The sequence below is a fragment of the Leucoraja erinacea genome, chromosome 2 (assembly GCF_028641065.1).
Source record: "Leucoraja erinacea ecotype New England chromosome 2, Leri_hhj_1, whole genome shotgun sequence".
Lineage (NCBI taxonomy): Eukaryota > Metazoa > Chordata > Chondrichthyes > Rajiformes > Rajidae > Leucoraja > Leucoraja erinaceus.
In genome coordinates, this window is record NC_073378.1 from 137,635,595 (window position 1) to 137,657,607 (window position 22,013).

The following is a 22,013-nucleotide window of genomic DNA, read 5'->3' on the forward strand; positions in this document are numbered from 1 at the left end:
ACACACAAATAGACCCCAGACACAACATAATTACAATTTTACATAAACATCCATCACATAGCTGTGATGGAAGGCCAAAAAAAACTTATCTCTCCACTGCACTCTCCCCCCCCCCGATGTCAGAGTCAAAGTCAAAGTCCCCGGCTGGCGATGGCGATTGTCCCGCGGCCATTGAAGCCACGCCGGGTGGTGCGAGGTCTTGATTACAATCAATAGACAATAGGTGTAGGAGTAGACCATTCGGCCCTTCGACCCGGTCTTGGTGTTGGAGCCCCCGGTGTGCGCTCGCAAGTACCCGGGCCATTCCAGCCGCGCGGGGCAGTGGTGCTAAGCCCCGCTCCAGGAGCTCTTCGACCCCGCAACTCGGGCGGGAGAATTCGCCGTTGCAGGAGCCCCGAAAAGCGGTCTCTCTCCAGGGAGCCGCGGGCTCCCAGCGCCGCTGTCCGCAGACCCACAGCAGCAGCCCCCGACTCAGCAGCGGCATCGGCAGCAGCAGCAGCAGCAGCAGCAGCGTCCTCCACCGCTCCGGTCTCGGCCAGCTCCGCGACGGCAACGGTGAGTCGGCACCTGAGTCCCCGGCTTCTTCCTGTTGGAGGCCGCTCCTCGTTGCGGCCTCAACGACAACGGAACCCGACGAGAAAAAGGTCGGGTCTCCAGTGCAGGGAGAGATTTAAAAAGTTTCAATAATTCACAAGGCTATGAGAGAAGAACTCTGGCGGTCAGAATTTGCCTGCTTTAGGAAAGAGGAGGGCTGATCAATCCCCAGCCCTCCTCTGACCCCAACCCCTACCCTTGTCGTGCCTTCACCATCCCCCCTGTCCTCCCCCTTTCTGATACGGAACAGTCTGTCCTCAGCAGAAGCCTCACCTTTGTTCCTCTCCACCCCCACCTCAACGAGTTCCGAGTCCGCCATGACGTAGAGCTTTTCTTCCGTCGCCTCCGCCTCCGGGCCTTTTTCTATGGGAAGGGGACTCACCACCCAGTGATGACCCTTTCTCCCGTCTCCCTCGTCTTGGACTCCCCAGACCGTCTTTCTATGCTCTCTAGACCTCTTTATTTCTAACTGCCGGCGTGACATCAACCGTCTCAACATTTCCAGTCCCCTCCCTCACCTACTCTAAACTCACCCCCTCTGAACGTACAGCTCTCCACTCACTCTGCAGCAACCCTGACATTATAATCAAGGGAGGTGCCGTGGTTGTCTGGCATGCTGACCTCTACCGGGCTGAAGCCAGTTGACAACTCTCAGACACCTCCTCCTACTTATCCTTGGACCATGATCCCACAGACGAGCACCAGGCCTTAATCTCACACGCCATTACTGATTTCATCACTTCTGGCTCGGCTTTATCTTCTCCCCAAAATCCACAAACATAACTGCCCTGGCAGACCCATTGGTTCTGCCTGCTCCTGTCCCACGGAAATTATTTTCACGTATCTCGACTATCCTATCTCCCCCGGTCCAATCTCCCCCGACCTATGTCCAAGATAACTCACATGCCCGTCATCTCTTTAATGACTTCCGCTTTCGGAGCCCCCACTCCCTCATCTTTACTATGGATGTTCAGTCACTCTACACCTCCATCCCCCACCAGGAAAGCCTTAAAACCCTCCGTTTCTTCCTCGACCATAGAACCAGCCAATTTCCCTCTACTGATACTCTACTGCGCCTAGCGGAGTTGGTCCTCACCCTCAACAACTTCTCCTTTGACTCCTCCCAGTTCCTCCAAGTCCAAGGCGATGGACACCCGCATAGGCCCCAGCTAATCCTGCCTCTTTGTAGGGTACGTTGAACAGTCCCTGTTCCAGGCGTACACTGGCCCTTACCCAAACTCTATCTCTGTTACATTGATGACTGCATCGGTGCTGCCTCCTGTACCCATGCAGAACTCATGGACTTCATCAACTTCACCACCAATTTTCATCCTGCCCTCAAATTTACTTGGACCATCTCCGACACCTCCCTCCCCTTTCTTGATCTCACAGTCTCCATCACAGGAGATAGACTTTTGACCGGTGTCTATTACAAACCCACTGACTCCAACAAGTATCTTGAATGCACGTCTTCCCACCCTGCTTCCTGCAAATACTATATCCCCTATTCCTAATTCTTCCGTCTACGCCGCTATCTGCGCCCATGATTAGATGTTCCCCTCTCCAAGGACCTAAGCAGTTAACTTTCCCGATGAGGCAGAGGTTTACCACATGCAAAAGTCTCCTCCCTCCATTCAAACATCATTTATTGCATCAGCGTGCATGCTCTAGGTGTCACAAAAGAGTGCTTCAGCTCTAAATTTTGGAACCCTATATCTCCGGATGGAGACCAAGAAGAAATATTCCATGCATCTCCCGGCTTGTAACAAGGGCGATCGCTCACCTCGCCCAACACAGATAATCCTCCAGCACGAGTCCCACCTTCGACTGGCCACATTGCATTCCTTTCCGCAGAAACGCTCCCTCCGTACCTCCCTGTTCATCTCCCGGTACTTTCTCTTGAAAAGTCAACAACCAACCAACCGCAACTCCCCCTCTCCCCTTGACTCCATCCAAGAACCGAAGCAGTCCGATGAGGCAGAGATTCAATCTGTCATCTAGTGGCTCTAGGTGTCCTCTCATGGACCAAAGCAGGCTGAGTTCGCCCAACTGCAAAGTTCGCATTAGATCTCCAGTGCAACTCACCCCCCTCCCATTCTGATCCAACCAATCTGTCCTGGGCTCCTCCATGGGAAGTGTTTGCAATACAGCACCTCAGCGGTAGTTTACACTACCCAATGAACATTGACTTCTCCAATTTCAGGTAGTCCGTGCTTTCCCCCTCTTTCTTCTTCCCTCTCCACAGCTTCTCCCTTTCTCTTTCCCCTCCCCTTCCCAGCCCTCCCACAGCCCACTGTCTCCCCCTCTTCCTTTCTCCTATCCTTCGCTCCTGCCCCCCCATCAGTCCCAGTATTTTTGAAGGGGCTCGACCCAAAATTCATTGTTCTTTTCTCTCCGTCATATCTCTTGTTTCCATAGTCTGATGGGTCTATCCTCACCCATTCCTTCTCTCTCTGCCTGTCCTGAGATTTACTCCAGTTTTTCTGTGTCTATTTTTAAGGATGTCACAGCTATGCTGCCAAACCTTTTATCCGAAAGCCTTCCCACTTGTTATCGGATTTCGGGACATTTTCGGTTTTCCGAATGAAAAGATTTTGCAGATAGGTAGGTAGCCGCGGGCGGCTTGAAAAGTCTGGAGCGATGCCTCCTCCCCGGAGACCGGGGGAATCATTTATAAATCTTGCGTTAGTCATTTAAGGGATTTTATGTGGTGGTGGTGGGGTGGGTGGGTGAAGGGGGGTAAACTTTAATTCTTAGTCCCCTACCTGGTCGGCGAATCCCAACATCGCGGAGCTCGGGGCTCGTCCGGCCGCAGGCGAGCTCCGACCCCGGCAACTCGACCCCTGGCTGCGATCGCTCCAAAAGCGCCCCAGCACCCACAGCGCTGCCTTCTCGGCGACTCATGACCTGTCCCCGCCTCTCCGACCAGGTAGGGGACTAAGAATACTCCAACCCCCCCTTCACATAAAAGTCTTTTTTTAAGTGTCTATGTCTTCTGAGGAGGCAGCCGCTGCAGTTAAGGATGAGTCAGGGTCATAAACTATATGTGGAAAATTGTGTCTCACGATCTTTCATTAGGACATAGAATCATAGAGCTATACAGGCCCTTCGGCCCAACTCATCCATGCTCGTAAACTCCATGTACCTGTCTCAATGTCTTTTAAATGTTATCATACCTGCTTCTACCACTTTCTCTGTGTGCTTGCTCCACATACTCACTACCATCTGTGAAATAGTTGCCTGTCGGGTTCCCTTAAAAATTTCCCCTCCCATTTTAAACATGATGTCTGTCTTTAGACTCCTCTACCTTTGGGAAAGGATTGTGACAATTCATCTAATCATAATCATACTTTATTAGCCAAGTATTTTGCAACATACGAGGAATTTGATTTGCCATACAGTCTTGCCAATAAAAAGCAACAGAACACACAAAATACATTTTAACATAAACATCCACCACAGTGACTCCTCCACATTCCTCACTGTGATGGAAGGCGAAAAAAAGTTCAATCTCATCCCTTCTTTGACCTCCAGTGGTCGGGGGCCTCTAACCTTCCGTTGACGGGACGATTTTACCCCCATAGCCGCACGGGCCTCCTCATTGGGGCATCAAGCTCCTGCATGAGGCGGGAATCTCAGCTCCCCCGCACTGACCGATCAACCTCCAGTCGGGGCTAATTCAGGCCCTCCCATTACAGGAAGGATGTGGAGGCTTTGGAGAGGGTGCAGAGCAGGTTCACCAGAATGATGCCTGGATTAGAGGGTATTAGTTATAAGGAGTGGTTGGGCAGACTTGGAATGTTCATAAAACGAGAATTAGGCCATTCGGTCCATCGAGTCAACTCTGCCATTCAATCATGGCTGATTTATCTTACCTTCTCAACCCCATTATCCTGCCTTCTCCCGTAACCTTTGATGCCCGTGCTAATTTGTCTGGAATGCCAGCGGTTGAGATGAGAGGCATAGCTTTAAGGTGAGAGAGGGAAAGTGTAAAAGGAGCTGTGTGGGGCATGTTTTTTTGCATGGAATAGTTGACATGATAATGGTGTTTAAGGTTTTTAGAGAGATACACGGATATGTGGGGAATGGAGGGATAGGGATCACGTGTAGGTAGAGATTTATTTAACATGGTTGACACAGACACTGTGGGCCGAAGGGCCTGTTCCCGTGCTGTCATGTTGAATGAGCGGATGCACAGAGACTATTCTTCAGACCCATCCATGAATCTAATTTCTAGGCGTATGGAATAGTGTGGAAAGCAATCGATCGACAGACCGGGGAGGTGGTGGCAGTGAAGAAAATCTTTGATGCCTTCAGAAACCGGACAGATGCTCAGGTACGTTGGGGACAGGGTGGAGATGGTTGCCGGTTGATTTGGAGATCCCAGTGCTGGCCTGTGCCAGTCCTCAGATGTGGAGCATCTGTCCACTGTCCAGTCACGGTGAGGCTCCAGAGCAGATGCTCTGTGTATTGCTGGTCGGGGAACTCCTCCCCATTCTTGCCTGCCAGTCCAAAGCCGGCTCTGGGGGGAGAGCTTTTCCCCTTCCCGCCTGGATGGGGAGTTGGGATTTACCCCCCATTCCTGCCGGCTGCTCTCCCTTAACCCTTCCCAGCGTTGATTCACCCATGTGCATTGGCCATGCCAGGGACTTTCTCTCCAGTCCTACATTGGCATTGAAGACAGGTTAGTTTAGTTTATTGTCACGTGTACTGATGTACAGTGAAAAGCTTTTTGTAGCGTGCCATCCAGTCAGCGTAAAGGTGCTACATGATAACAATCAAGCCGTCCACAGTGTATAGATAGATACGTGGTAAAGGGAATATCGACGTAAGATAAAGTCCAGTAAAGTCCGATTACAGATAGACTGAGGGTCTGCAATGAGGTAAATGTTAGGTCAGGCCCATTCTCTAGTTGGGGATAGGATGGTTCAGTTGCCTTATAGCAGTGGGAAGAAACTGTCCCTGAATCTGGAGCCCTGCCCTCATCTCAAGGGGTGGGTTGCTCTTCCCTGTGCCTGCCAGAGACTGTGGAGCTGCTCCCTCCCCATCTGCGGCCCTGCAACCTGTACTAACCTGCCTGAAATACTTTACTTGTTTTTTTCAGAGGACCTTCCGAGAAATTTTGTTCCTTCAGGTGAGTTTCTTATACTTAGTTACACAAAAGAGGCCTTTTGGTCCATCGAGTCTATTCCAGCTGCCAGTGGAGCTATCCCTTTCCCTCTTCTCCGTATTTCCAAGTATTTCACTAACATTCTCGTACAGCGCTTGCAGCGCCGGACACCCGGGTTTGATCCGGATTACGGGTGCTGTTTGTACGTTCACCCCGTGACTACGTGGGTTTTCTCCGAGATCTTCGGTTTCCTCCCACACGCCAAAGACGTACATGTTTGTAGGTTAATTGGCTTGGGGTGTAAATGTAACATTGTCCCTAGTGGGTGTCGGATAGTGTTAGTGTGTGGGGATTGCTGGTCGGCGTGGACTCGGTGGGCCGAAGGGCCTGTTTCTGCGCTGTATCTCTAAACTAAACGACCCTTGATTCTATTAACCTGAGCTCACCTGATGTTTCAAACCTAAGCTTCTTCCGATATGTTTTTAAAGTGAGAGGGGAAAGAGTTAATGGGAACCTGAGCAGTATTTAGAGGCATCTAGAGACAGACACAAGCAACTGCAGAAGCTGAAAGCTTGATCAATACCAAAGTGCTGGAGGAAGTCACCAGGTCAGACAGCATCCTGTGGAGGGAATGGACAGGCAACCTTTCTGGTCGCGACCCTTCTTCAGTCTGATTTGAGTAGAGGGAGAAAGCCAGAAACGAGAATTGGCGGTAGGACAAAGTCTGGCAAGTGATAGGTGGATACAGATTAGGAGGAGGGGTGGAGTGAGTGATAAAGGCCAGATGCGAAAAGGAGATAAAATACTTTATTCCTTGAAGAGCAGGAGGCTAAGCAATGATTATATAGAAATGTATAAAATCATGAGGGGATTACACAGAGCCTTTTTCACAGGCTAGGGAAATCAAGAACCAGAGGACATAGGTGTCAGATGACAGGAACTGAGGAGCAACGTGTTCAGACACGTTGGGTAAGTGGCATGAGCTGGCAAGAAGGTAGCTGAGGCTGGTATAAAAGAGTTTAAAAATATTTGAACAGGTCGTAGATGGGCCACCTGGTTGGGCATGGAAGTGTTGTGTTGAAGAGCCTGTTCCCATGCTGCATGCCTTTATAACTCTAGTCCTGGCAATATCCTCATAAATGCTCTCTGCACACTTTCCAGGATTGGTTCTTTGTTTCTTGGCCTTCCAAGATATTCCAAATGGAATTAAAACTGGAGTTGGATAATGCCATCCTGCCTACATTATAGCGGGATAGACACAATATGCTGGAGTAACTCAGCAGTCGTCCTGACAAATGGTTATGCCCCGAAATATCACCTATTCCGTTTCTCCAGAGATGCTGCCTGACCCGCTGAGTTACTCCAGTGTTTTGTGTCTGTCTTCTGTTGTAACCAGCATCTGCTTCTTACACATCTTTCCTGCAGCAGGGTGACCAAAACTCAGCACAATACTCTGTGCGGCCTCAGCAATGTCATGCAACTGCAGTGTAACATGGTCTTACTGTTCTGGCCCTGTAACTCTGCTCAGCCTCCTCACCAAAACCTCACAAGGCAAAGCCTCAGCCCATACACAAACACTGCCCTCACACAGACCAACCAATATGCCGTGGATGTTCCACCACAGCTCAGCTCCCCTTTATTCTCAAACTGCCAAACCCGTCCCAGCACTGGAGACAGCTAGCTGTGTCTCTACAATCCCACTACACCCCCGCGCCACTCAGCCCCGCACTGCTCAGCCCCGCACTGCTCAGCCCCGCACTGCTCAGCCCCACACTGCTCAACCCCGCACTGCTCAGCCCTGCTCTGCTCAGCCCTGCACCACTTCACCTCTCACTCTGCCCCAGGAGTTTGGAAGCGGTCAGTCGCTGGTGTGCATTGGCACCCAACTAGCAGCTCTCAGCCGCAGGACCCTGCAGAGATATCTGTACTCTGGGCATCCTCCCAGGTGGCACGTGCTGGCAACGCACTTTTTCCAACAGGGCCGCTGCCTTCAAGGAGGTACGTGGACACTGGTGGTGGGCATCAGCCGTGCTGTCCTGCTGGGGATGCCCGGCTTCTACCGGGACCTGCTGAAGGTCTACAACCTGGTTGAGGTGGACCAGGCCCCCCGTCAGCCGGTGGAGGGTGACAGCACGGTCATGAGAGCAGCCGGCCCTTGTCCCGCCCCATCGGGTATCGGGGAGGCTCAAACTTGTGGAGTACTCACGGTTGAGCAAACCCCCGCTCAGCTACAAGTATTCATCAGACCCAGGCACCGTAATCCTTCTCAGGAGCTGGTCCTACACAACATGAGCTGCCATTCCTCGACACCCTTCATCTCCCTCCGAGACACAGGGAGGCGTGTCCTATACGGGCTCCTCCTCCACACCCTGCACTGCCTCGCCCTGGTCCACAGTCCGGCACAAAATGGTGGTCCCTGTTGCCATTTGGTCGCGAGGGGCCTCCCAGTGGGGTCCATCTACGCAGGGATTCTCCCCCTCTATATTGGGGACCTGGGGTGGAGGGCACTGCACTGAGGAGTTCCCTGCAACCTGTTTCTCTCGCGGTTCACAGACTCGCCAGCCGCCTGCCACTGTTGTGGGCTGGAAGAGTCTGTGTACCACGTGTATATGGAGGGTGTGAGGTTGCAGCCCCTGTTCCAACACCTAAAGGAGCTGCTCCTTGCCTTCTGGCTGAACTTCACACCCACCATCCTCATCTTTGGACACCCTGTGCGTGGGGGAGAGGGTAGGGCTGAAGATGTCCTGGTTGGGTTGCTCCTGGGCCGGGCCAAGCTGGTCATCCGCGAGTCACGGCACCAGGTGGAAGAGGGCTCTGCCCGAGCCGGCTGCCTGCCCCTTTACCGGGGTTATGTCCGTGCCCGGGTGGCACTAGAGAGGGACTACGCGCTGTCCATGGGCACTGGGGGATTTCTGGGCATGTTGGGCACCATGTGGGGAGGAAGTCATCCTCGATGTGAATTGTAATATAGTTCTATAATAGTTTATTTAATATATTTGTATGTCTTGTATTATGGTGGTGGTTTTTTTGTTTTATTTTGTACTGTAAATATTATTGTAATAATTGTTAAATAACTTTTATTTAAAAAAAAAGGAGTTTGGAAATCATGTCAACGTGATCAAACTGCTCAATGTCATCCGAGCAGCAAACGACAAAGACATCTACTTGGTCTTTGAGTTCATGGGTAAGTGTTGGTCAGGGGCTGCACTGTGGGGGCACTGGGAAGTGGGCGAGGGGTCGGGTGGGGTCGAGGTCAGGTGGGGGAGGGGTCATGTAGGGGTCGGGTGGATGAGGGGTCAGTGGGGGAGGTGTCCGGTGGGGAGTGGGGGGGAGGTTGGGTAGGGGTTGGGTGGTTGAGTGGGGTCAGGGTCGGTGGAGAGTGGAGGAGGGAGGTGGAGTGCGGCGGGAGTCGGGTGAGGGGTGGGGGAGGGGGGCGCGTGGGGGTCGGGTGGGGATTAGCACAGAGGCTTGGGCCAAAAGACTGACAGCGGCCTGCCCTTTTTGCCCCGACAGAGACGGACCTGCATGCTGTGATAAGGAAGGGGAACCTCCTGAAAGACATTCACATCCGCTACATCCTTTACCAGCTGCTGAAGGCCACCAAGTTCATCCACTCGGGAAACGTCATTCACCGGGATCAGAAGGTACAAGTGCCGACTCTAACTCACAGCCCCCTGTCCCCCAACTCACAGCCCCCGAGCTCACAGTCTTCCAGCTCACAGTCCCCCAGCTCACAGACCCCCAGCTCACAGCCCCCCAACTCACAGCCCCCCAACTCACAGCCCCCCAACTCACAGCCCCCCAGCTCACAGCCCCCCAGCTCACAGCCTCCCTGCTCACAGTCCCCCAACTCACAGTCCCCCAACTCACAGCCCCCCAGCTCACAGCCCCCCAGCTCACAGTCCCCCAGCTCACAGCCCCCCAACTCACAGTCCCCCAGCTCACAGCCCCCCCAGCTCACAGCCCCCCAACTCACAGTCCCCCAGCTCACAGCCCCCCAGCTCACAGCCCCCCAGCTCACAGTCTTCCAGCTCACAGTCCCCCAGCTCACAGACCCCCAGCTCACAGCCCCCCAACTCACAGCCCCCCAACTCACAGCCCCCAACTCACAGCCCCCCAGCTCACAGCCCCCCAGCTCACAGCCTCCCTGCTCACAGTCCCCCAACTCACAGTCCCCCAACTCACAGTCCCCCAACTCACAGTCCCCCAACTCACAGCCCCCCAGCTCACAGTCCCCCAGCTCACAGCCCCCCAACTCACAGTCCCCCCAGCTCACAGCCCCCCAGCTCACAGACCCCCTGCTCACAGTCCCCCAGCTAACAGTCCCCCAGCTAACAGTCCCCCAGCTCACAGACCCCCTGCTCACAGCCCCCCAACTCACACCCTACCAGCTAACAGTCCCCCAGCTCATAGCCCCCCCAACTCACAGCCCCCCCAGCTCACAGCCCCCCAACTCACAGCCCCCCAACTCACAGCCCCCCAACTCACAGTCCCCCCAGCTAACAGTCCCCCAGCTCATAGCCCCCCCAGCTAACAGTCCCCCAGCTCATAGCCCCCCCAGCTCACAGTCCCCCAGCTCACAGTCCCCCAGCTAACAGTCCCCCAGCTCATAGCCCCCCCAGCTAACAGTCCCCCAGCTCATAGCCCCCCCAGCTAACAGTCCCCCAGCTCATAGCCCCCCCAGCTAACAGTCCCCCAGCTCATAGCCCCCCCAGCTAACAGTCCCCCAGCTCATAGCCCCCCAGCTAACAGTCCCCCAGCTCACAGCCCCCCAACTCACAGTCCCCCAGCTCATAGCCCCCCAGCTCACAGCCCCCCAGCTCATAGCCCCCCAGCTCACAGACCCCCAGCTCACAGCCCCCCAGCTCACAGACCCCCAGCTCACAGACCCCCAACTCACAGCCCCCAACTCACAGTCCCCCAACTCACAACCTCCCAGCTCACAGACCCCCAGCTCACAGCCCCCCAGCTCATAGTCCCTCAGCTCACAGCCCCCCAGCTCACAGCCCCCCAACTCACAGTCCCCCAACTCACAGTCCCCCAACTCACAGTCCCCCAACTCACAGCCCCCTGTCCCCCTGCTCACAGCCCCCCAGCTCACAGACCCCCAGCTCATAGTCCCTCAGCTCACAGCCCCCCTGCCCCCCAGCTCACAACCCCCCAGCTCACAACCCCCCCAGCTCACAACCCCCCAGCTCACAGCCCCCCAACTCACAGCCCCCCAGCTCACAGACCCCCAGCTCACAACCCCCCAGCTCACAGACCCCCAGCTCACAGACCCCCCAGCTCACAGCCCCCCAACTCACAGCCCCCTGCCCTGGATCCACAGCGTTTCATTGTGATATGTGTGGGGAAGTGAAGATTAAATGTAATAATCCATGACACTGATGGCATCCACCTGCTGCAGCACCACAGACCCCGTTTTATAACAATACAGTAAATATACAATCGTCAATAATGCAGTAAATTATCAATGATACTAGGTAACCAGACCATAATAATGTGAACTGGTGCACAGTGCAGCCTGAACAAAGTTGATAGTAGATGATTGCTGAGGGGGGTAGCGGTCCAAGAGCCTGCTTGTTATTGGGAACACGCGGCTCTTGAACCTGGAGGTGACAGTTTTCTGGCTCCTGGACCTTCCTGCAGCCCTGGCCTCCAGTACCCCACAGCGCGGCCACTGCTGTTTCCAGCACTGACCCTCTGCTGCCTCTCTCCCCAGCCTTCCAACATCCTCCTGGATGCCGACTGCTTTGTGAAACTGTGTGACTTTGGTCTGGCTCGCTGCATCAATCAGATACAGGAGGATGAGGGGAACCCTGCGCTGACAGAGTACGTGGCCACACGATGGTATCGAGCTCCAGAAATCCTCCTCGCTTCTCCCAGGTCAGCTGACAACCATCCTTATCTACATGGTGCCAACTCAAGCCTTCAACGTGTAGTTGTACAACACACACACACACACACACACACACACACACACACACACACACACACACACACACACACACACACACACACACACACACACACACACACACACACACACACACACACACACACACAGGTCTCCTGCTCCACCATGCTCATCTGGGGGTGGGAGGGGCACAGCTCTGGGGGTTGGTGGGATTACAGCTCTTGGGGAGGGGGGGTGGTCAAAGCTCTGAGGGGGAGGGGGGGGGGGAATCACAGCTCTGGGGGGTGGTGGGATTACAGCTCTGGGGAGTGGGAGGGGTCACAGCTCTGGGGGGAGGGTGGGGGTGGTCACAGCTCTGGTGAATGTGAACACAGACATGGCTGTGGGATCCAGCACAGTGTTGCCTGTAACTCACAGGCCTGCAACTGGGTCTGTATTAGTAGTGAAGGCTCTTTCACCTGCAGCACACCCCTGGGCATTCGTCAGTTCTGGTGAGAGGGGACTTTGATTCAGTAACAAGGGCGGGCCCCACTGAACATTATCAAAGCAGCGTGGAGGATGATAACAAAGTCCACAGCCTGTAAACACAGAGACACAAAGCTTCAGAAACAAATGTTGGGTGAACAACAAGGGCTAAAGGTCAGAACAGTGGGCCTCTCTCCTCACCACCACACATACCCATAACACCAGGCTGTGTTGGGATCAGGTCACAAACTGGCCTCAACAGAGGTAGCAGATGCCGTTTCCGTTCAGGACCGTGCATCAGGACCAGGGAGTCTTAGGGAGAATATATGGTCTTGGATACAGCACAGGAACAGGCCCTTCAGCCCACAATGTCCATGACGCACACAATACCAGGTTAAACTAATCCCCTCTGCCTGCACATGCTCCATACAGTGCCCTCCATAATGTTTACGACAAAGACCCATCATTTATTTATTTGCCCCGGTACTCAACAATTTGTAATCGAAAAAAAATCACATGTGGTTAAAGTGCACATTGTCAGATTTAAATAAAGGCCATTTTTATACATTTTGGTTTCACCATGTAGAAATTACAGCAGTGTTTATACATAGTCCCCCATTTCAGTGCACCATAATGTTTGGGACCCAGCAATGTAAATGAAAGTAGTCATGTTTAGTATTTTGTTGCATATCCTTTGCATGCAATGACTGCTTGAAGTCACCAGTTGCTGGGTGTCTTCTCTGGTGATGCTCTGCCAGGCCTGTATTGCAGCCATCTTTAGCTTAGGCTTGTGTTGGGGGCTAGTCCCCTTCAGTTTTCTCTTCTGCATATAAAAGGCATGCTCAATGGGGTTCAGATCGGGTGATTGACTTGCCCACTCAAGAATTGACCATTTTTTAGCTTTGAAAAACTCCTTTGCTGCTTTAGCAGTATGTTTGGGATCATTGTCTTGCTGTAGCATGAACCGCCGGCCTATGAGTTTTAAGGCATTTGTTTGAACTTGAGCAGATAGGATGTGTTTATACACTTCAGAATTCATTATGCTACTACCATCAGCAGTTGCATTATCAATGAAGATAAGTGAGCCAGTACCTTCAGCAGCCAAACATGCCCAGGCCATAACACCCCCACCACCGTGTTTCACAGATGAGGTGGTATGCTTTAGATCTTGGGCAGTTCCTTCTCTCCTCCATACTTTGCTCTTGCCATCACTCTGATATAAGTTAATCTTCGTTTCATCTGTCCATATGACCTTTTTGCAGAACTCTGGTTGCTCTTTTAAGTACTTCTTGGCAAACTGTAACCTGGGATCCTATTTTTGCGGCTAACCAGTGGTTTGCATCTTGCAGTGTAGCCTCTGTATTTCTGTTTATGAAGTCATCTGCGGACAGTGATCATTGAAAACCGACACCTGACTCCTGAAGAGTGTTTCTGATCCGTCGGACAGGTGTTTGGGGATTTTTCTTTATTATAGAGAGAATTCTTCTGTCATCAGCTGTGGAGGTCTTCCTTGGCCTGCCAGTCCCTTTGCGATTAGTAAGCTCACCAGTGCTCTCTTTCTTCTTAATGATGTTCCAAACAGCTGATTTTGGTAAGCCTAAGGTTTGGCTGATGTCCCTAACAGTTTTATTGTTGTTTCTCGGTCTTATAATGGCTTCTTTGACTTTCATTGGCACAACTTTGGTCCTCATGTTGATAAACAGCAATAAAAGTTTCCAAAGGTGATGGAAAGACTGGAGGAAAGACTAGGTGCTGAGAGCTCTCTTACACCTGCATTAAGGAGGCAATTAAATGCACCTGATACTTGTGAAGTCATGTCCCAAACATTATGGTGCCTTAAATGGGGACGATGTATAAACACAGCGGTAATTTCTACATGGTGAAACCAAAATGTATAAAAATGGTCTTTAATAAAAATCTGACAATGTGCACTTTAACTATCATGTGATTTCTTTCTATTACAAATCTCAAATTGTGGTGCAGAGACAAATAAATAAATAATGGGTCTTTGCCCCAAACATCATGGAGGGCACTGTATCCCTCCTTTCCTTTCATATCTATGTGCCTATCTAAACGTCTCTTAAACACCACTGTGGTATCTGCCTCCACCACCATCCCTGGCAGTGCTTTCAATGCAACCACCACTCTTGGTGTTAAAACAAAACTTCCCCCCTCTCATCTTAAAAGCTTCCTGCCACACACAATTTTATGAACCTATCAGATCGCCCCTCGGCTTCCAGAGAAAACAAACTAAGTTTATCTGAGCTCTCGTTACAGTTATAATTCCTAAAGCCAGGCAGAATCCTCCCATTTCTTTGCCAGTATCTCTAAATGAGCTATATCGCACTGTATCCTTTGACAGCTTTTTGTATGGTCTGAAAATATACCAAGCAACCCATCTACATTTCCATCTGTGTATATATTAGAAACAGCAGAGGTCCCAGCACAGATCCATGCGGAACTCCACTGGTCACAGACCTCTGGCCACAATAACACCCTTTCACCACTATCCTGTCTGTGTTGAATTGGGCCATTGAGAATCCAAATAGCCATGTTGCCGTGGATTCCATGCATCTTCATCTTCTGGATCAGCCTACCCTGGGGGACTTTATCAAGTACCTCACTAAAACCCATGTAGACACCATCCACCACCCTACCCCCATCAATCACCTTTGTCACTTCCTCAAAAAACTGTAATCAAGTTGACAAGACATTAGCTGCCGTGCTGACTGACAAAGCTATGCTGACTGTCCCTCTTGTCCGGTTCTCCAAATGGCAGTAAATCCAATCCCGAACAATCCTCTCCAACAGTTTCTGCACCACTGACGTGAGGCTCACTGGCTCGTAATGCATTCTTCCTACTCCCTTTTTAAACAAAGGAATAATATTAGCTGCTCTCCAGTTCAATGGCTATCGCCTGTGGCGAGAGGAGATGTAAAGATCTGATTGATACTTTATTATTGCCATCATCATCACGACCCCAGCAATCTCGTCACTTGCCTCTCTCAATAACCCGAGATAGATCCCATCTGGCCCTGGTGATTTATTCCCCTTAATGCTCTTCAAGAGCCCCACCTCCTTGATCTCGATCTGTGCTTACACATTGTTCCCCAGACTGAAGGTGCTGGAGTAACTCAGCGGGACAAGTAGCATCTCTGCAGAGAAGGAATGGGTGACATTTTGGGTCGAGACCCTTCTTCAGACTGATCTCAGTCTGTCGTTACACATCGTTCCCCACACTGTTCTCAATGCCCTTCTGCTTGGTGAACACTGACCGCCCAGGTGATTACTGGCGGTCGGCCCCAGCATTTCCCGGAAATGAACAGGGCGAGCGGCATTGGTGGGCCGTGGAACCCCAGCGTTGGTGGTAGAAGCACCACTTCTTATTACCATCTTCTCCCGGAGCAAGAGACTCAGCTGTGCCCCCGGTGGGTGCAGCCCTGGGTCGTTGTGCCTTCCAGGCGCTGTGGACACCCGATGGAGCGAACCTCCGCCCTGCCGCCTGGCCAGCCACCGCTCGTCTGCGAGTGTTCCACCACCTGCAGGGGGTCATGGAAACTCGTCCCTGAGAGGAACAGGCGGATGTCATCGGGCAACTGCTCTAGGAAAGTGTACTCAAAAAGCAGGCAGTGCCCATGGCCATCCATGAGCGTGAGCATTTTGCTCATGAGGGACGATGGCTTACGGTCGCCGAACCCGCCCATGTGGAGGATCCACGCCGCTCGCTCCAAGGTGCTGAGTCCGAAGATGCAGGGAAGCAGCGCCTTGATGCCTTCGTATTTATTGGCCGCTGGCGGCATGCACGGGTAAGGCACCAAGCGACCGGCCGTCTCCTGGTCGAGCATGCCGACAACATAGAAGTAGCGGGTGTTGTCGGCTATGATCCTGCAGATGTGGAATTGAGCCTCCACCTGCTGGAACCACACCTGGGGCTACGAGGACCAGAAGACGGGCAGCTTAAGTGCAACCGCGATTTGTTGGGCCTGGTCGGCGGCAACGGCAGGTTGAGCGCTAGTGGCGTTCATTATTGCGATCTAAAATGCCCACCAATGAAGCGGGACATGAGTTGTCAAGCAAAGAATTCTTAATACACAGTACAGCTCCCAAAACCACAACGAGGGGCACGGACGTTCCCAACCCCAGGGGAGCCCCGTGACCTGCGCCTCCCGCCAAACCAAGTCACGTAACCCATCCTCTAGAGCTGAGGGCTCGCAACATGCATCGCTAACCACCAGGGACCGCCACAGCAGGTTAAATATTGTAGTTTAAAGGCAAGTGTATGAAAGAAGAGTGGGTCTGGGCGCAGGGTCAGGTGGTGCAGACTTGCTAAGTTGCTTTACATCCCTGGCAGGCATCCAGGGGTCTGTGTACTGAGCTGCATGCTTCTCTTTGTACAGGTACACCAAGGGCGTGGATATGTGGAGTGTTGGCTGTATTTTAGGGGAGATGCTGCTCGGGAAACCGCTCTTTCCAGGAACGTCATCCATAAACCAAATTGAAAGAATCATGAGTGTCATTCCAGCCCCCTCCAACGAAGGTACATGCTCCCGTGCTGTTGGTGCCCAACCTCCCCCGCGGTACATTGAGTGATACAGTGTGGAAACAGGCCCAACTTGCCCACGCCGCCCAACATGTCCCAGCTACACTAGTCCCACCCGCCTGCATTTGGCCCATAGTCCTCCAAACCTGTTCTATCCATATACCTGCTAATTGCTTGTTATATATTGGGATAGTCCCTGCCTCAACTATATCCTCTGACACCTTGTTCCATACACCCACCACCCTTTGTGTGAAAAAGTTACCCCTCAGATGCCTATTAAATCTTTTCCCCTCCACTTTAAACCTATGTCCTCTGGTCCTCGATTCAGCTACTCTGGGCAAGAGACTATGCATCTACCCGATCTATTCCTCTCATGATCTTAGACACCTCTATAAGATCACCCCTCATCCTCCTGCGCTCCAAGGAATAGAGACCCAGCCTACTCAACCTCTCCCTATAGATCAGACCCTCGAGCTGACAACATCCTTGTAAATCTTCTCTGTACCCTTTCCAGCTTGACAATATCTTTCCTATAACATGGTGCACAGAACTGACACAATACTCTAAATGTGGCCTTACCAACGTCTTATACAACTGCAACATGACCTCCCAACTTCTATACTCAATACTCTGACAGATGAAGGCCAATGTGCCAAATCCCTTCTTGACCACCTTATCTACCTGCAAATCTACAAGGAAGCATGCACCTGCACTCCTAGATTCCTCTGCTCTACAAAACTACCCAGAGCTCAACCATTCACTGGGTGGGTCCTGCCCTTGTTCGACGTTCCAAAATGCAACACCTCCCATCAACTCAGCCCACCTGGCCAATCGATCAAGATCCTGCTGCAATCTTTCACAACCATCTTCACTATCTGCAAAACCACCCACTTTTGTATCATCAGCAAACTTGCTAATCTTGCCCTGTATGTTTTCATCCAAATCATTGATATAGATGACATAGATGACAAACAGTAAAGGGCCCAGCACTGAACCCTGAGGCACACCACTAGTCACAGGCCTCCAGTCCAAGAATCAACCTTCCACCATCACCCTCTGCTTCCTTCCATGGAGCCAATTTGCTATCCATTCAGCTATCTCTCTTTGGATCCGACGTGATCTAACCTTCCAGAGCAGCCAACCATGCGCAACCTTGTCGAATGCTTTCCTGAAATCCATGTACACAACATCTACAGCTCTGCCCTCATCTACGTTTTTGGTCCCGTCTTCAAAAAACTCAAATCAAATTTGTGAGACACAACCTCCCACGTACAAAACCATGCTGACTATCACTAATCAGCCCTTCTTCATATATATGCCTGTATATTGTATTCCATTGAATACTCTCTAATAATTTACCAACTACAGATGTTAAGCTCACTGGCCTATAGTTCCCAATATTTTCCCTGCAGCCCTTCTTGAATAGAGGCACAACATTTGCCGCCCTCCAGCCTTCCGGCACCTCTCCTGTATTTCAAGACGACTCGTAAATGACAACCAGGCCTCCAGCAATGTCCTCTCTAGTTTCCCACAATGTCGTCGGATATAACTGATCAGGCCCTGGAGATTTGTCTACCTTCATACACGACAGTACCTTCAGCATCTTGTCGACCATTAAACTGACTGCTCTCAAGACACTTCCTCCGTCTTCCTGCCTTTCTCGTCGGTAAATACAGAGGAGAAATATTCATTGAGGACCTTGCCCATCTCCTGTGGCTCCACACAGAGGTGACCACTTTGATTCCTGAGGTATCCCACTCTCTTTCTAGTTACTCTTTTCCCCCTTATGTATTTATAAAATCTTGGGATTGCCGCTAATGCTACCTGCCAGAGCTATCTCCTGGCCCCTTTTTGCCCTTCCCATTTCCTTTTTTACTTTGCTCATTAGTTTCCGAAGCTTCTCCAGGGATACACTTGATCCCAGCTTGACTATACCTGTCTCATGCATCCATCCTATTCTTGACCAATGCCTCAATTTCCCTCGTCAGCCAAGTTTGCTTACGTTTGCCTGCCTTGCCCTTCACTCTAACAGGGACAAACTTATCCTGAGCTTTTGTCAGCACACTTTTAAAAACATCCCACTTGGTTGATGTTCCTTTCCCCTCTAATAACCTACCCCAATCAACTTGAGCGAGACTCATACCCTCAAGGTTGGACTTACGCCAATTTAGCATTTAGCATGTGGTCCCTCTCTGTCCATATCCATAACTATATTAACCTAATCAAACAGTGGTCATTGGTCCTAAAAGCCTTCTCCACGAGTACTTCATTCACTTGCCCTTCCCAATTTCCCAAGACTAGATCAAGTGTTGCCCTCTCACATGTGGGGGCCTCTACATATTGCTGGAGAAAACTCTCCTAAACACCTTTGAGGAATTGCACCCCATCTAAGCCTTTCACACTATGGTTTTCCCAGTCAATATTGGGAAGGTTAAAATCCCCTACTACAGCAACCTTATTTGACCTGCAGCTGTCTGCAATCTCCCGGCACATTTGTTCTTCTAATTCCCGTTGACTTCGGGGGGTCTGTAGTGCACCCCCAACTAGGTGATCATCCCTTTCTTGTTCCTCAGCTCCACCCATATAGCCTCACTGGACGAACCGTCTGTAATGTCACCTCTGATCACAGCTTAACTAACAATACACTCAGATGGTGGCACAGTTCTCTGCCACGGCAGGGAATGGAGGACGTTTGTGAATCGACTTGAGAATAAGATGTATTTCTAATCATAAAAGACACCTTCAGGTATGGGGAGTGTGGGAACTTGGTATTGAAATGGATGACCAGTGTGTAACGGCAGGTGTGTCACGTCAGGCAGGTGTGTAATGGCAAACAGGTGTGTAATGGCAATGTTAGGCAGGTGTGTATAATGTTAGGCAGGTGTGTATTGGCAGGCAGGTGTGTGACATCGGGCAGATGTGTAATGTTGGGCAGGTGTGTAATGTTAGGCAGGTGTGTAAAGGCAGGCAGGTGCGTAATGTTAGGCAGGTGTGTATTGGCAGGCAGGTGTGTGACATCGGGCAGGTGCGTAATGTTGGGCAGGTGCGTAACGTTGGGCAGGTGTGTGACATCGGGCAGGTGTGTGACGTCGGGCAGGTGTGTCATGTCGGGCAGGTGTGTAATGGCATGCCGGTGTGTAATGTCGGGCAGGTGTGTAATGGCATGCCAGTGTGTAATGGTTGGCAGGTGTGTAATGTTGGGCAGGTGTGTAATGGTTGGCAGGTGTGTAATGGTTGGGCAGGTGTGTAATGGTTGGCAGGTGTGTAATGTTGGGCAGGTGTGTAACGTCAGGCAGGTGTGTATTGGCTGGCAAGTGTGTAATGTTGGGCAGGTGTGTAACGTCGAGCAGGTGTGTGACGTCAGGCAGGTGTGTGACGTCAGGCAGGTGTGTAACGTCAGGCAGGTGTGTGACGTCAGGCAGGTGTGTAACGTCAGGTAGGTGTGTAACGTCAGGCAGGTGTGTAACGTCGGGTAGGTGTGTAATGTCGGGCAGTGTATAATGTTGGATAGTGTGACGTTCGGCAAGTGTGTGACGTCCGGCAGGTGTGTTACATTGGGCAGGTGTGTAATGGCAGGCAGGAATATAATGTCGGACAGGTGTGTAACTTCAGGCAGGAATGTAATGTCAGGCAGGTGTGTAACAACAGGCAGGAATGTAATGTCAGGCAGGTGTGTAACGATGGGCCCGTCGAAAGTGGTCACCCGGCTGGGGCGCTGGTCGGATCTCCTCAGAGAGCTTCCCTAACGGGGCAGGGTGTTGGTCATTGACCAACTCGTGGCCTCCATGCTGTGGTACCGGTTGACCACCCTGGGCCCATCACCCACCTTTGCCGGGATCATCCAGAGGAAGTTGGTGGACATCTTCTGGGGCAACGGAAAGCACTGGGTCTCTGCAGCGGTCCTGAGTCTCCCGATCAAGGAGGGCATTCAGTCGCTGGTGTGCATTGGCACCCATCTAGCGGTTCTCTGCATCAGGACCCTGCAGAGATATCTGTACTCTGGGCATCCTCCCAGGTGGCACGTGCTGGCAACGCACTTTTTCCAACAGGGCCGCTGCCTTCAAGGAGGTAAGCGGATACCATCCGCGAGTCACAGCGCCAGGCGGAAGATGGCTCTGCCCGAACGGGCTGCCAGTCCCATTTCTGGGGTCACGTTATGTATCCACAATAAGGATGGGGAAAAAGGAATTTAAGAATATTTGTTTTACTTGTATCATGGTGGTGGGTTTGTTTGAATCGTTTAGTATTGTAAATAGTATTGTAAATAATTGATTACATCTATTTTTGGTTAGAAATAAATCTGCTGCTCCCAGCTGTCAGAGGTAGTGTGGGCTCCGCGGGCAGGGAGATAGTGGGTGCCAGTGGCTGCTTCTGGGTGATGTGACTGGATGTTTCACCCTGCCAGCCTCATGGTGCTCAACCTGTTCTCCCATCTCTTCACAGACATCCAGTCCATTAACTCCGATTACGGCGCTTCTGTAGTCCACAAGATTTTGACCAGGTGAGTGAGCACCCTCCTTGCAGTGCGAGGCTGCTGTTCATAAAGCTGGCCCAGTGCTGTGACTACACCTCTCCTTCCCAGGCCCAGGACCTCCATCGACCAACTCCTGCCGACCACCACGCCCCCAGATGCCCTGGATCTCCTGAGCAAGCTACTCGTCTTCAACCCCGATCATCGGCTCACTGCCCAGCAGGCACTTCAACACCCCTACCTCAGCAGGTAAATGCACCCTCACCTCTACCTCAGCAGGTAAACACACCCCACGCCACCCCTACCACATCATGACTTTCTTTCCCCTCTCTCCTCCCCCTCCCCCCCTGCCACTACCTCTCCCCTCTCTCTCCCCCCCTCTCTCTCCCTCTCTCCCTCTCTCCCTCTCTCTCTCCTCTCCTCCCCCTCTCCTCCCCTCTCCCCCTCTCCCCCTCTCCCCTCTCCCCCTCCCCCTCTCCCCCTCTCCCCCCCTCCCCCCTCTCCCCCCCCTCCCCTCTCCCCCCTCTCTCCCCTCTCTCCCCCTCGCTCCCTCTCTCGTCCCCTCTCTCCCGTGCCTCTCCATCTCGTCCCCTCCTCCTCCTCCACCCCCTCAAAGGTTTGCCTTTATTTGCTTCAGTTTTGAACAAGCAGCTTGATTTCAGTTTTTTTTTTGCATTATCAATAAACTTGAGAAAAACATGTTTTGTTTGCTTCAATTATCAGAGAGCATATTATGCTTGCCTAATGAACTTTAAGTTTATGAAAGAGAAAGAAAGAGATTAATAAAGATATAATAATGTTTTTATGAAGGGGTTCCCTGAGAAATGAAAATTATCTCAAGGGTTTGCAAGGGTAAAAAAGTTGAGAAACGCTGGTCTGTGTGGTTCTGTGTGTGTGTGGCTCTGTGTACGTGTGT

At 51.7% G+C, this 22,013-nt stretch overlaps 1 protein-coding gene across 1 annotated transcript in view; it reads left to right on the forward strand.

Annotated features, from left to right (window-relative positions):
* mapk15 (mitogen-activated protein kinase 15) overlaps positions 1 to 22,013 on the forward strand; it is a 37,819-nt gene that overhangs the window by 2,547 nt on the left and 13,259 nt on the right. Inside the window, exons 2-9 of the mRNA XM_055649165.1 lie at positions 4,832 to 4,930; positions 5,699 to 5,728; positions 8,798 to 8,888; positions 9,218 to 9,348; positions 11,427 to 11,590; positions 16,484 to 16,623; positions 21,070 to 21,127; positions 21,209 to 21,346. Coding sequence (XP_055505140.1) covers positions 4,832 to 4,930; positions 5,699 to 5,728; positions 8,798 to 8,888; positions 9,218 to 9,348; positions 11,427 to 11,590; positions 16,484 to 16,623; positions 21,070 to 21,127; positions 21,209 to 21,346 — 851 coding nt within the window. The remainder of the gene's footprint in view (positions 1 to 4,831; positions 4,931 to 5,698; positions 5,729 to 8,797; positions 8,889 to 9,217; positions 9,349 to 11,426; positions 11,591 to 16,483; positions 16,624 to 21,069; positions 21,128 to 21,208; positions 21,347 to 22,013) is intronic.